At 43.6% G+C, this 15,167-nt stretch overlaps 1 protein-coding gene across 1 annotated transcript; it reads left to right on the top strand.

The window, feature by feature from the left end:
• The first annotated feature begins 12,546 nt into the window (after window positions 1-12,546).
• On the top strand, window positions 12,547-14,633 carry LOC109753756 (daphnetin O-methyltransferase 1). The gene is made up of 2 exons (XM_020312676.4): window positions 12,547-13,429; window positions 13,559-14,633. Exons 1-2 carry the CDS (start codon window positions 12,620-12,622, stop codon window positions 13,832-13,834), a joined length of 1,086 nt encoding a protein of 361 aa, XP_020168265.1. The 5' UTR covers window positions 12,547-12,619; the 3' UTR covers window positions 13,835-14,633.
• Window positions 14,634-15,167: the final 534 nt, after the last annotated feature.

A 15,167-nucleotide genomic window follows, 5' to 3' on the forward strand; every position in this document is an offset into this window, starting at 1 on the left:
ACCCCATAGGTCCTATTTTTAGCAAAGTCATGCTAAAATTCACGGAAAATTTCAGCATGACCTTTGCTGAAAATAGGACATATGGAGTACCCGAATTTGCCGGAACGAAAGTTAATCGACATTCCGGCAAACTCAAGGGCCTCTCGGGGTACAGCAGCAGCATCACAAGTTGACAAAATTACCAAGTAGTACAGCAGCAGCATCACAAGTAGTACCAATGAACATATAGTCCAGCACATTCTGAATTTCGATAAATGACAGCAAGTTAACTCATGTTGACAGCAACAAACTTATAACAACATAAATGAAATTGCAGTTGTACGATCATAAACTTATAACAACATAAACTCATGCTGACAGCAACAAATTGCAATGATCAAGCTATCTGAAAACAGAGTACTTGTTGATTAACTATCAAGCTATCTGGAAACAGAGTACTTGTTTATTAACTGGCAGGGTAGATAAGAGACTGCTTTGAAATCTTGAAAAGCAGAAAGCATTCTACATGTGTATGGGAAATAATAAAACCAGATAACTGACAGTTCCAAGTGGAGGTTCAATCAGCACAGCTACATGAAAAATAGTCATCCATGATAAATTGGCAAGGATGCTTATAACTGAAACAGTGTCATACTATTCTGCATCTCCTTAGACAGTTATGGTAGATGAGATCATGTACCACAATAGCCAAGTGATAGTGATAACACAAGTGAAAAAGGCTCAGTGACTTCAGTCATTCAGAAACAATGGAGCACCTAATTCTAAAACAAGCGCAATATCTGATAACTAGGATATGAAACCACAAGTTACTAGCATTTGCCTAAAAACCAGAGCATTCTATGCCCTCTGATTACAATGCACTTCCTGGTTATTTTACACTGGTCAGACATCAGGAAGTAGTGCAGTTCATATGCATCCAGTGGCTCTACAGATATCCAATAGACAACTAACACATGATGTACTAATTCTGTTATTTTTTCTGCAAATTAAATAGCCATATATCCATCTTCTGAGCTATGAGCCATGGACCATCCACCCCATGAACTAGGAGTGTCATGCAGCATAAAAATTGCCAGTGGCCAGAAGAAAAAACAAGCATTTCAAAACTAGGAGCATCCAAAGCAGCAGGATCACAGTGGCCAATTGCTCAGTTTGGAGTTTGGCACAGGCACCAACTCTAGTTTGAGCTACACACATCACATCAAGAACTGCAGTTTAGATGCCCTGATGTATCATCATCCTTGACGCTAACATTCAAGATTCAGTAGTCTTTTTCCATGGCTGTGGACGACGCAGCGGCGGGCTCCACGCCAAGGCTCACACGTGGCTCGCTCCCATTCGCTGCCTTGGACATGCATGGATAATGCACCACCCAATACCTTCACTGACACCAAGGGACCCACCACCACAGCCAGTTCTCTCACACCACACCAGCTACATCAAGGACATCTAACAATCATCATCTAAAAATGACTGTAAAAACAGTTGTTTCTACTGCCAAATTACCCAGTTTTCTCAAGCAGTCAATTACACCATGATGATACCAAATTCTTGTAGCAGTACAATTAGTTCACAGGATAAAACAAAATCATCCACATTCACCAATCACCTTGTTACAGCAAGCAAAAAAATTCATTTTCATGGGCAACTAAGCACCAGGTGAAATGTGGACTAACTTCAGTCACAGATGTTGGTGGCTACATAATCTCCTCAATCAAGAGCTGCTAGCTATAGGGTGCACCTAGTGACCCTGTTTCTTATAAATCTAAAATAAATTGGCCCAAATCTGCGCCTAGTGACACTGTTTGATATATAGCAGGCAACAAGTATCATACGCAATCCAGTGGTTATTCAAGATTCTTACTGAAAATTGTGCCAACAAGCAATGCGCGCGGGGACACGGGGTCCGGCCATGGCGGCCACGGGCAGAGATCGGGGCGTGCTTGGAGTGAAGGGAGAGAGGGGATCTGGCGAGGGAGGGAAGCGATCGGGGGCGGCTCACAGTGAGGTCGGGGCATGCTTGGAGAGGTCGGGGGGCACCGGTGTTGCAGGTCGAGGCGGCGGCAGCGGCGATGCCGACGGTGGTGGAGCAAGGCGGTCCGGCAGAGGAGAGCTTCCCGGCTCCAGCTGGTGGTCAAGGAGGAAGAAGCAGTGGACAGTGCACCACGTCGGAGCGGACGCGATGGTCGTCGGAACGGGCGCGGGGGTCGTCGGAGCGGGTGCGAGGGTCGTCGGTGGCGGTGGAGCGGGCGCGGGGATCTAGAGAGGGAGGGAAGGGGGATCTGGCGAGCGATGGACAGAACGCACGTACATAGCTAGAGGGGGGAAGGATAGTAATGGCGCACCATCTAGGGGTGCGCCATAAAAACAGTGATAGCAATGGCGCACCCACCTCCGGTGCGCCATTAGTAACTTTTTTTTTTGTTGCAACTAATATTTTTTTAGAAAATGAATATGAATCAGTAATATTTTTTTATAAAAACAGTGATAGCAATGGCGCACCCACCTCTGGTGCCATTAGTAACTTTATTATTATTATTATTTTTTGTTGCATCTAATAATTTTTTAGAAAATGAATATGAATATGAAACAGTAATAATTTTTTATAAAAACAGTGATAGCAATGGCGCACCCACCTCTGGTGCGCCATTAGTAATTTTTTTTTATTATTATTTTTTGTTGCATCTAATAATTTTTTAGAAAATAAATATGAATATGAAATAGTAATAATTTTTTATAAAAACAGTAATAATTTTTAAAAAATATCATCAAATTTGTTATTTGAAAATATTTATGAATATGAAAAAATATCATCAAATTTGTTATTTGAAAATATCATCAAATTTGTTTTTTTCTGGATTTTTAATTGCATTCATTTGTGAATTGGTAAAACATTTATGAATATGAAAAAATATCATCAAATTTGAAAAAATATTCATGAATTCAAAACGTGCCCATGAAATTTAAAAATATTCATGAGTTCAAAAAATATTAACAAATTCAATACTTTTTGTGAGTTAGAAATTCAATACCATGATAAACATAAATAAATATTCATGAGGAATAGAACAGAAGAAATATCATTTCAATATGTCGAATTACAATCGAGAAATGAAGACTACGATTTAAATACAATCGATCTTAGCTAGCTATCTTTTCACAATCTTCTTGCCCTTCTTTTTCGCAAATGGAGTTCTTCTCTTGAACGGACGTCCTTTAGGTAGGGTGGTCCTGCTTCTTCTTGTGATGTATGGCACTTCATCGTCCTCGTCATGTTCCATCTTCGGGTCGCCGTACTTGTCGAAGTCTTGCTCATTGGCGACTCCATCCATTCCGATGATCTTCCTTTTGCCTCTCCTCACGACAACACGACTGGGCTTTGACGGGTCGATAATGAAGAAGCATTGGTCCACTTGGGAAGCCAGTACCCATGGCTCATTTTTCGCGGTGACGTTTGCGCCCGCGGTCTTGGATTTGGCTTCGGGTATAACCATGGTGGTGAAATACCGGTCTTCTTTTAGGACGCTCTTGGCCCATCTGACACGGAACATCGGGACCTTCTCTCCAGCGTAGCTCAGCTCCTAGATCTCCTCGATCCTTCCGTAGTATCTGTCCTTGTCGTTACCGGTGTAGGATTCCATCGTTACCCCGGAGTTCTGATAACCATCGCTCTTCATGTCCTTGTCCTCGGTGTAGAATGTGTAGCCGTTGATATCGTACGCCTCATAGGTCATCAGGTTGTGCTCGGCGCCCTCTGACAAGGCGAATATGAGTTTTTCTTCCGCGGAGGAATCCTCATGTAAAGGGTATGACAGAAGCTTCTCCTTGAACCAACGCGTGAAACATGAGTTGTGCTCTTTGATTATATCTCCGTCCATCCTCTATTGGCCTCAGTCATTGTACGTCTTCTCAATAAAGGTTTTGTGCTCTATCACCCAAGGATCAACCACGTCTATGTGTTGTAGCGCGACTAGGTTTGCTCTTTCAAAGTCGGCGAGTTGACCCTCGAAGTCGACATGCATTTCGCGGCGACCATCGTGGTGACCCCATCCAGCGAGCCTGCCGAGGTGCCTGTTGACGGGCAGACTAACGGGGTTCTCGATGCCTAGATAATTCATGCAGTAGGAGATGCACTCTTCGGTCAGAAAGCCCCTGGCTATGCTTCCCTCTTGACGTGACATGTTGCGAACGTATCCTTTGATGACACCATTCATCCTTTCGAACGGCATCATGCTGTGCAGGAACGTCGACCCGAGTTGGATGATATCCTCCACGATATGGACCAGCAGATGCACCATAACATCGAAGAATGCGGGCGGGAAGTACATCTCAAGCTCGCATAGTATCACCACGATCTCTTCCTGTAGCCTTCTGAGTTGCCTCACGCCAACCGACTTCCGAGAGATGACGTCAAAAAAGTTGCATAGGCCAAATAGCGTTTCACGGACGTGCGCGTCCATGATCCCCCGGATTGCAACTGGAAGTATCTGCGTCATCAGCACGTGACAGTCGTGAGACTTCATCCCGCTGAACTTCTGCTTCGTTGAGTCTAGGTATCTGCTTATCTTTACCACGTAACCGTAAGGAAGTTTTACTCCTACGAGGCAGGTGAAAAACTACTCGATCTCCTCCTGACTTAGAGTGAAGCACGCGGGAGGGTAGTCATTTCCTGTCTTCTTGGCCTTTTTGCCTTTGCGACGACTTTCCGTGTCCTGCTTCGCCTCATCATCATCATCATTAGTGTGAAGCTCCTCCCTGATGCCCATTGATTTCAAGTCTGCCCTTGCTTTCGGCCCATCTTTGGTCCTCTCTGGCATGTTGAGCAGGGTACCAAGCAGACTCTCGCACACGTTCTTCGTGATATGCATGACATCAAGGCTGTGAGGCACACGTTGGATCTTCCAGTACGGCAAGTCCCAGAAAACAGACCTCGTTTTCCATACCTTCAGCAGCGGCTCTGGCGCCATTCGCTTCTTTCCCGGCTCTGGGCACTCTTTCCAATTTTTCAACACCTCGTCTATTTCCTCGCCGGTCCTCGTACGCGGGCGTCTTCTGGGTTCGGTTTCACCATCGAACAGATCCTTGCGTTTTCTCCATGAGTCATCGTCGCGAAGCCACCTTCGATGTCCCATGAACACGGTTTTCGAAGACCGGGATCTCTATCTAGCTGGCGATACGTTGTGTCATCCATGCACCTGACGCATCCAGAAAATCCGTGGACCACCTGCCCCGCGAGATATCTGTAACCGAGATAGTCGTGCACCGTCGTGAGCAGTGCGGCTCTCATATGGAAATATTCTTTCTCTGCGGCGTCCCACGTATTGGCTGGCATTTTCCACAGCGTGTCTAGCTCTTCTTTCAACAGCCCCAGATACAGATTAATGTCGTTCCCTGGTTGTTTCGGCCCTTCAATTAGCATACTCATGTGAATGTACTTCCTCTTCATGCACAACCAGGGGGGAAGGTTCTACATCCACACAAACACAGGCCAGGTGCTATGTGTGCTTCTCTGGCTGCCAAACAGATTGACTCCATCGGTACTCGCGCCCAGCACGATGTTCCTTGGATCGTCCCCAAATTCTGGGTGTTCGAAGTTCAACGCTTGCCACTGGCTCGCATCCTTAGGGTGACTCAGCCTCTTGTCTTTTTTATTTATCTCCAGATCATTTTCGTCATCTTCTCGCTTCTTCTCCTCCCTATCCGCGTGCCAACGCAGGAGCTTTGCTAGCTTAGGGTCCACGAAATACCGCTGCAGACGAGGAGTGACCGGAAAGTACCACACCACTTTTCGAGGAGCTTTCTTCCTCTTCTTGTATCGAGTGACGCCACACACCGGACATATGGTAGACTCCGCGTGCTCGTCCTGATAAATGATGCAATTGCTCATGCACACATGGTATTTCATGTGCGGTAAATCCAGAGGACACACGATTTTCTTCGCCTCCTCGAAACTGATCGGGCACTTGTTCCCCTTGGGAAGACGTTCGTGCCAGATTGACATGTTCTCGTCGAAGCATGCGTCGGTCATTTTGTGTTTTACCTTCATCTCCAGAGCCATGAGCGTTACTTTCAGGCGGGTATCCTCAGGCCTGCATCCTTCATACAATGGAGTAACCGCGTCTATCTCCAGTTGATCCAGCTTGGCTTTCTCTAGGGTGGCAGCTCTTGCGTTATCCGTCTGCTTGAGAAGCAGCTCTTGAATATGAGGGTCCTGCACCCAGCCCATCGATGGTCCATCGCGTCTGCTCCGGCATCTTCATCTTCATGATCATGCCCTTCGTCTTGATCTTCCTCATCATCATGTCCGGGATCTTCTACATGATGGCTGTGTACATCATCACCGTCGTGATCATGTCCTGGAGATTCTTCATCTTCTCGCCCGCCCTCGTGGCGGTGGTTGTCTTGCTGCCCTTCCTCATTTCTTGCCCGGCCCCCATGGACGACTTCATAGTCATCTTCATCACCTTGCCACCGATAGCCATCCATGAAACCACGGAAGAGCAAGTGGTCCCGCACCTGTCCGGAATCTGGGTCCGCAATAAGGCTCTTCAGCTTGCATCTTTGACATGGACATCTTATCTCCGTCTCGTTCTTTTGAAGCATCTCGGCCTTCGCGGAGCTCAAAAACCTATTCACGATGCCTTCGGTCATCGTGCGGACCATGGTCGCCTGCGGGGTAGAGCAAAACGATATTTTAGAACCAAGAAAAAATTTGGCATGACTTTGCCTAAAAATAGGACCAAAAAGAATGCATAGTGCCAAATTCTCGCCGAAACGGAAATGAATCAACATTCCGGCAAAATATTGGCAACTATCGCATTTCAAATACCGGTACCTGCAAACACAAACATATATGCAACACCACAAACATACGTAGATTTAGCTAGGCCATAAAAAGTGCATGTGCACGTTGTTGGAGGGGGGGAAAAGTAGATCTACAACATAAAGAAATCTTTCCCCTTACTTACCTATCAAAAAAAGGTAATTTAACCACTTAATTTGGGTGAATCTATGGTGCAAACAAATGAGGTGAGGAGGAGGAGGCAACCGAGACAAGCTTGGAGGAGGAGGTGGAGAGAATGAAGTGGGGAAAGTGAGTGTGGTAGGTGGCTGTCCAAAATATCTAGCTGGTCTCAGGTTACCAATGGCGCACCACATAAAAATGCGCCATTAGTAACCCTGGTTACTAATGGCGCACTTGTTACGTGGTGCGCCATTGCTAGTTTTGCAAAAAAAATTGTTAGTAGTAGCGCACCGTGTTTGGGATGCGCCATTACTAGCTTGAACTAGTAATGGCGCACTGTACCCAAGTGCGCCATTACTAGTTTTAAAAAAAAAAGTAAAAAAAAAATGTTAGTAGTGGCGCACGGAGCGTGTGGTGCGCCATTACTAGTTAAAACTAGTAATGGCGCACTGTGCCCTGGTGCGTCATTAATAGTTTTGGAAAAAAAATTGCTAGTAATGGCGCACCGTGTGTCTGGTGTGCCATTAGTAATGAGGACACTAATGGCGCACCTGTATCTGGTGCGCCACTGCTATATAGCAGTGGCGCACCACATACATGGTGCGCCATTAATGTCCATATTAGCTATAGCCCTTTTCCTAGTAGTGGTTGATAGCTTATAGGGTTTTTGTTTTTGCAGAAATCTAGGAGCCCCCTCCATCATCCCCGCCGTCATCCCCGTCACCGACCCCGCTCTGACCTCGAGGTGAGACCAGCCAAATCTCCATGCATGTCAATATGAGTCCTATAAGATATTTTGAAATGTTTTTGCTCATATTTTGAACCATTGAAATGTAATGGCCATCAAGTTTGAATGCTCATATGATGTAGATAAAAACATGTATATTTCCGTTCCGGCAAATTTTAGGCGCTCGATATGTCCTTTTTTAGAAAGATAATTAAACGATATTTCAGGTTGACTTTAAGTTTGTCGAGTCTCTACCATATATGAGAGGACGAAGAATACCGACTGTTGTCGTGGGGGTAGCTTCTCCTTCGTTCCTGTGTGCTAGACAATTTGGTGTAATGCACTCGAGAACGAAAGGAGGAGCTACCATCACCGACGGTCGCAAATGTCAGAGAGGAATCAATGAGGGAGAGTATTTACCATATATATATGAGAGCACGAAGAATCCCGACTATTGTCGTGGGGGTAGCTTCTCCTTCATTCCCGTGTGCTAGACAACTTGGTGTAATGCACTCGGGAATGAAAGGAGGAGCTACCATCACCGACGGTCGAATATGTACACCACATGAGCTGAGAGTTTTCAAGAAAAGACTCGACAGACCGATAGTCAGCCTGTGATGAATAATAATGATCTAATTTAGGTTTTTTATAGTACATATATTTAATTGTACAAGTTTAATATTTGAATTATGAACATAGGAAATGTTGTACTCGGACGACGAAAGTCTCCCGGGGGAGTGTGACTGGTGCCACGACGACCGAGGTCTGTGCGACAGGCCTCACCTGGGCGAAGATCGGCGCTTCAGCATTAAGCTGGAGGAGACCTTCGATGTTGCAACGATACGCAACGACGACAAGTGTTTTTTTTCGTAATTAAGCACGACTTCAACTATTTCAACGTGTAATTTTCATCTTTTACAATTCGACTAGCTTATACCATGCCATGCAAGACGCTATGTCTTGGAGAGGATGGGTTTTGAAGACCATGAGAGTTTCGAAACAAAGAAATTCACCTAAGGACCCATTATGGTGTCGATTTTGAAGTAAAGTTGTACAATTCTGAGAGCGTAACCCATTTTGGTTGCAAAAAATGGGAAGCACTTTGCAAGATGTATGGTTTTCATGAGGATAAGCTTGTCACCATGGATCTTGGCGATCCTGAAATCGAGCAAGACAATATGGACATTTGGGTCCTTGTTGATACGCCTCCAATTCTACCGCTATGTGAGTTTCTCAAACATAGTTATTAGCTATATATTGTTCATTTCAAAATAGTTGACAGCTTATTTCCATTGACAGCTTATTTTCATTCTTCAAAGAATGTGCGGAAGATGGTAGACAGAACCTACTACACCGAAGGCTCCGAATTAATTTATCAGGAGAAAAATCATCTGATCGCATTTTCTACTGATCTCGAGAATTACAATATCTACAATCAAACTCCTCAACATTATGATCAATACGTGCCACTAGTGCACGTGTTGAACTACGGTAACTACTATGGAGATACCCTGGTAAGATTTTTTACTATTACGACATTCATGCATCTTTTGCATACTTCTAAAACTAGTACATCATTGCTAACTATGAAGTTATTACTATGTTTTTCAACAGATAATCCCAGAGGATTGTGTGCCTCATTTGATGTATCAGAATGGTAGCCTTGATGTTTTGAATATACAGCCAGGTCATCCTACGAATCTCAACTATCCATACCGGATTTCTAAAAGAAGTGGAGACATGAAGACAGGAAAAAATGTATGGACAGTCGTAAGGAGGTTCTTGGAAGCAAAAGGAAGCGAAGCGCGAGAATTGGAGACAGGATGATCTCCATTCTCCATAATGGAGAGTCAGGGTCTATATTGTTTTATGCTATTTTACCTTAAAGAGGGTATTTAGGTCCTACCTAATACTGATGATCATGTGCTAAGAGCAATTAAGTAGGGTTGGTTCGATGACTATGAGGATGATGATCGTATGACTTGTTATTAATAACGAGTAGAAGTTGTATGATGATGATTAGTAGGACTTATTATTATGATGATGCATGATGCGAGCATGAAGAGTTATTATATATCAGTGGGTGAAATGAACATGGATTGGATTGAAGTGAAGGCAACATGCATGTGGTGCATGTCGAAAGTAGTACTAATCCAAACTTGATCAAGTTAGGATTAGTATTACTTTCGACATGCAACACATGTTGCCTTCACTTTAATCTAAGCCATGTTTAGGCATAGCAGTAGTGGTAAACCAAGCACGGAGATAAGAGAGGACACTTCTCTCTATTAGCTAGCTAACACACCCTAAATTACCCCCTAAACCAACCCCTTTCAGAAGAAAAAAACATCAGCTCCTGCCACCTGCTAACGCGTGGATGCCTATTGGTCCCGGTTGGTGCCACCAACCGGGACCAAAGGCCCTCCTGCCTGGGCTCGCCGCACCGGCCACGTGGAGGCCCATCTGTCCCGGTTCGTGTAAGAACCGGGACTAAAGGCCTAGGGCTTTAGTAACGACCCTTTAGTCCCGGTTCAAAAACCGGGACAAATGGATCTTACGAACCGGGACCAATGGCCATTTTTTTATTAGTGTTTGGTAGATGGCCACTAGTGTTTCGTATGCCATGGGAACGCTCAAGAATTTTCTGCTCTCCAATCCCAGCAATTCTCTTTTCAGTATCCAATTTTCATGAATTAGGACAATGTGAACTAGGCCATTGGTGGAGCTCGTAGTGGCAGCACGGCGGGCGACATGTCGGTGAGGGGCATTCACTAGAAAAACGCTCCTAGCTGACGTTCGCCAGAGAACGTTTCACCTTATTGCTAAATTAATAGAGGGAACTATTACATTTAAAGTGAAAAAAAAATCTACATAAATTTTGCAAGAGTGAATTTTTTATGTATATACTTAGGTACCTATCTATCTTGCCCATTGGTTCGATTTGAATTCTATGGAATCAAGGGTTCCATTCCGGTTTTACTCGGCGTCAATTTTACCCAGTCTCACAGGCGCTTGGGTCCGGGAGGAAAATGAGTGGCTGGGACAAAGAGTTACCTAAGCATAGGACAACCCATATATTTCCCTGACTTTTGCCGCGTTTGCTAAGAGGATTACAAAGTTTTCCTGGTTTTATCATGATACTAAACATTATAATGACCATGTAGATTAGCTGTATTTTTTTTATCTGGAACACATGGCATTCCAAAAGTACATCGGACCAACCCTATCGGCGGTCACAACACGGGCTATATCAATTGGGAGATCCATATGCCAGACATATTTGTCATATGGGGGACACCCGAAACCATGAGAGGCAAGCACATGCGCTGCCCCATTAGTCTGTCGTGTAGATTAGTTGTATTGAAAATAAAGAAATGTGCATGGGGTAATTAATTTGTTCCCTAAAAGTTCAATTGTTCTAATCCACATCAGCTAGAGCAAGTATAATAACGTACAGTCAACAGGCTATAAAAATTAAACAATTATATTTGTTCTGAGTTGGATAAGATATAAGAAGAGAGAAGGGAAACGGCTTATAGATTAACAACCGGCTGCAGCATGGGCTCTAAGAAATATTGTGAGTGTGTACGATAGACCATGCATTAATAAAGTAGTACTACTTAGCAACTACTACCTCCGTCCTGGTTTATTGGTCCCCTTCGTATTTTGTGTCAAATTTTGATCATAAATTTAACTAACAGTATGTTAGTGCCTGTAACTAAAAATTATATCATTGGATTCGTATTTGAACATAGTTTTAAATTATATTATTTTTTATGACTTACATTAACATTTTGTTAGTTAAAACTAGGGTCAAAGTTTGACACAAAATACAAAAATGACCAATAAATCAGGACGAAGGTAGTAGCTACTATACATGTTGGCTATTAAGTTGATTATAAATGACATGGACAACTCTATATATCCAGTTGCTGGCTATTAAGTTGATTATATATGACATTGACAACTTTATATATCCGGTTGTTGGTTGTACTATTAACCATGATTGTAGGGTAGAAACCAAGAATGTGGTATACGTTCCTCTGAAAAAAAGGATGTGGTATACGTGGAAGACAAGTACATACAACTCCTATTGATTGACATTTATTTCCAATCCACCTACTCAACAACCTTACGCATTTATCGGAAGAAAAAAAACACCTCGCCTTCCAGGTGAGGGTGACATTAATTAATTGGAGTAGTAAGACTAGCCACAATGGTAGTAACATAGAGTAGTAACATGGGCATGTTACTACTCTATGTTACTACCTCTATAGTGGGGAGTAACATATGTGTGGTAACATGCAACGCTTCATTTATTAGGCTATAGACTCATCTTGTCTTGATATGTGTGATGTTACTCATAATAGTAGTAACTAGCTATGTTACCACATGCCTCTCTTTCTTCATTTATTGCTTGCCACATCATCTATGTTATCTAGATATGTGTGATGTTACTATCTATGTTACTCCCACTGTGGGTAGTCTAAGTAATAAGACTAGCCACAATGGGTAGTAACATAGAGTAGTAACATGCCCATGTTACTAGTCTGTGTTACTACCTCTATAGTGGGGAGTAACATATGTGTGGTAACATGGAGCACTTCATTTATTAGGCTATAGACACATCTTGCCTTGATATATGTGATGTTACTCATACTAGTAGTAACTAGCCATGTTACCACTTTTATCTCTTTCTTTATTTATTGCATGCCACATCATCTATTTAACCTAGATATATGTGATGTTACTACCTATGTTACTCTCACTGTGGGTAGTCTAAGGCAAATAATGTCACAGTATACAAGCTAATAGGTGGCTAGGCAGTCTATTTAAACCCAGCTCGCATACATCCAATTATTCACATCAGGTTAGGTCAAGCTGGCTGAGCAGAGAAAAAGCAGCTAGTGAACGACATCGATAGAGCAATGGACGCCCAGGCACCGGAGATCGAGGTACCCAAGGATGCCGAGCTCCTGCAGGCACAGGCCGACCTGTGGCGCCACACCCTTTACTACCTCACGTCCATGGGGCTTCGCTGCGCCGTTAAGCTCGGCATCCCGACCGCGATCCATAACCTCGGCGGGGTCTCCTCGCTGCCCGACCTGGCGGCTGCGCTGTCCATCCCGGCAAGCAAGCAGCCGTTCCTCGGCCGCCTGATGCGCGCACTGGTCACCTCAGGCGTCTTCGCCAACGGCGGCAAGAACGACTCTGGGGAGGAGCTCTTCCGCCTCAACCCCCTGTCCCGCATCCTCGTGGACGGCGTCGTCGCCGAGGAGCACCACAGCCAGACGTCCTTTGTGCTCGCTGGGACGTCCCGGCACTACATGGAAGCTGCGCTGGGGATGGCTGACTGGTTCAAGAAGGACGCCACTGGACCGGTGCCATCGGTGTTCGAGGACGTGCATAGCGCGTCCCTCTTCGACGAGAGCACAGCGGCCTTGGACCCAGAGCTCGACGCACTGGTCACCGAAGGTCTGGCCGCCCACGACAACCTTGGGATCGGCACCATCATGCGTGAGTGCCATGACCTCTTCAAGGGGCTTGAGTCTCTAACTGACTGCTGTGGTGGTGATGGAACCACGGCGAGGGCCATCACCAAGGCTCACCCGCATGTCAAGTGCACCGTGCTGGATCTCCCCAAGGTGATCGACAAAACTCCTTCTGACGGCATAGTCAACTATGTCGCCGGTGACCTCTTCCACACCGTCCCGAAGGCTCAGGCGGTGATGCTCAAGGTACGTATTTTTTGTGATATAGGACTTGTGTCACCAGTGCAGACAAAAAAAAGCAAATAAATCTAAAAAATTGTACTATAGTTTAATATTCAACTGAGGCTAACAGGGCTATATACTTTTTGTTCGTAGCTTGTGTTGCACCACTGGAGTGACGACGATTGTGTCAAAATCCTAACCCAATGTAAGAATGCCATTCCTTCACGTGAGGAGGGAGGAAAGGTGATTGTCATAGACATTGTGGTCGAACCATCATTAGGACCAGCCATGTTTGAGGCACAGACTCTAATGGACATCCTCATGCTTGTGTTCACGAGAGGCCGTCAACGTAGTGAAAATGACTGGCATGAGCTTTTCACGAAAGCAGGGTTTAGCGACTACAAAATTGTCAAGAAACTGGGTGCATGAGGTGTTATCGAGGTCTACAAGTGAACGGTTTCATAAAAGTTTATCCAAGGAGTACTCTGAAGTACCCTTGCCGTATGCTTTGCTTATGTGTGAATGGTTTGCTTTAATGAAGAAAAATAAAGGGACTACCTTATGTTTGCAAGGATATTATCATGTAACAGCCTAAGTGATAAGCTTGTAATTTCTATCATCTTTGTATCATGTTTCCTTTTTCAATTATTAATAATGAGTGTGTTTGTGTATGTATTGATATAATGAGTGTTTTTCTTTCTCATGTACTCCCTCTGAAAAGTAATATAAGAACTTTTATATCACTAGATCTTTTAGATCAATGGTATACCCAATTTGCCGAAACTTATTGCCCAAGGGTATAGAAAGAAGTTGTCTAAAAGATCTTATATTAGTTTACAGAGGGAGTACAAGCTTATGCTTGGGAACAGGAGAAGTCATCAACGTCATAAGGATGACTGGCATGAGCTCTTCACGAAAAGCAGGGTACAAGGACTACAAAATTATCAAGTGGGAGCATGAGATGTGATCGAGATCTATCAGTGAACGGCTTCACCAAAGTGTATGATTTTTATCCAGCAAGGCATACTACTAAAAACATTTCAAGTGTTCTTTGTTTATATATGGATGATGTGATCTAATGAAGAAAAATAAAGGGAGTGCCTAATAGTCGCAAGGATACTACCATAGAACTAATTAGTTGACAAGCTTGTCAATTTTTTTAATCTTTGTAACATTTCCTTCTGGAAGTAATATATAATAGGTGTGTTGGTGTATGTATTATTGTGTATGCTCTACCAGGACCTACATGATGTTTGATATAAGAGAAAGTTTAATGGCCTCATGCTCTCGGAAGACAAAAATATTTTATTTCATTCAGGAAAAATATAAGAAGGATATTAGGAGAAGGCTACTAGTATCACAAAGATCCACGAAGTTCATGATGGCTTCTCGTGTCCTTTGCCTTTTATTCATGGGAAGGCAATGATAAGAGTTATATTGAGACTTTGAGAGACACAACGGTGACAGATATTTCAAAAAAAAAAAAAGATATATAATTCATTCATTTAAATTCATTGATTGATTTCCGCTATCTTAACTGGTGCATTAGTACTTACGGGAAACTATAGTGATGTTACCTTGTTTTTGCGGAGAACTACCATGTCCATAAATTAAGTAAAATAAGCCCTTTCAAGATTATGAAATTGTAGACAATATTTACAGTAGTGTTTCCAGAGAGAATCCATCAGTTGGCTAATTGACATATGGATAGATCGTTTATTTTCCTCCATGGTTGGTTTCTTTTTTATGTTCTTTTGTTATA

This window comes from Aegilops tauschii, chromosome 7 (genome assembly GCF_002575655.3).
Source record: "Aegilops tauschii subsp. strangulata cultivar AL8/78 chromosome 7, Aet v6.0, whole genome shotgun sequence".
In the NCBI taxonomy this organism is placed as follows: domain Eukaryota; kingdom Viridiplantae; phylum Streptophyta; class Magnoliopsida; order Poales; family Poaceae; genus Aegilops; species Aegilops tauschii.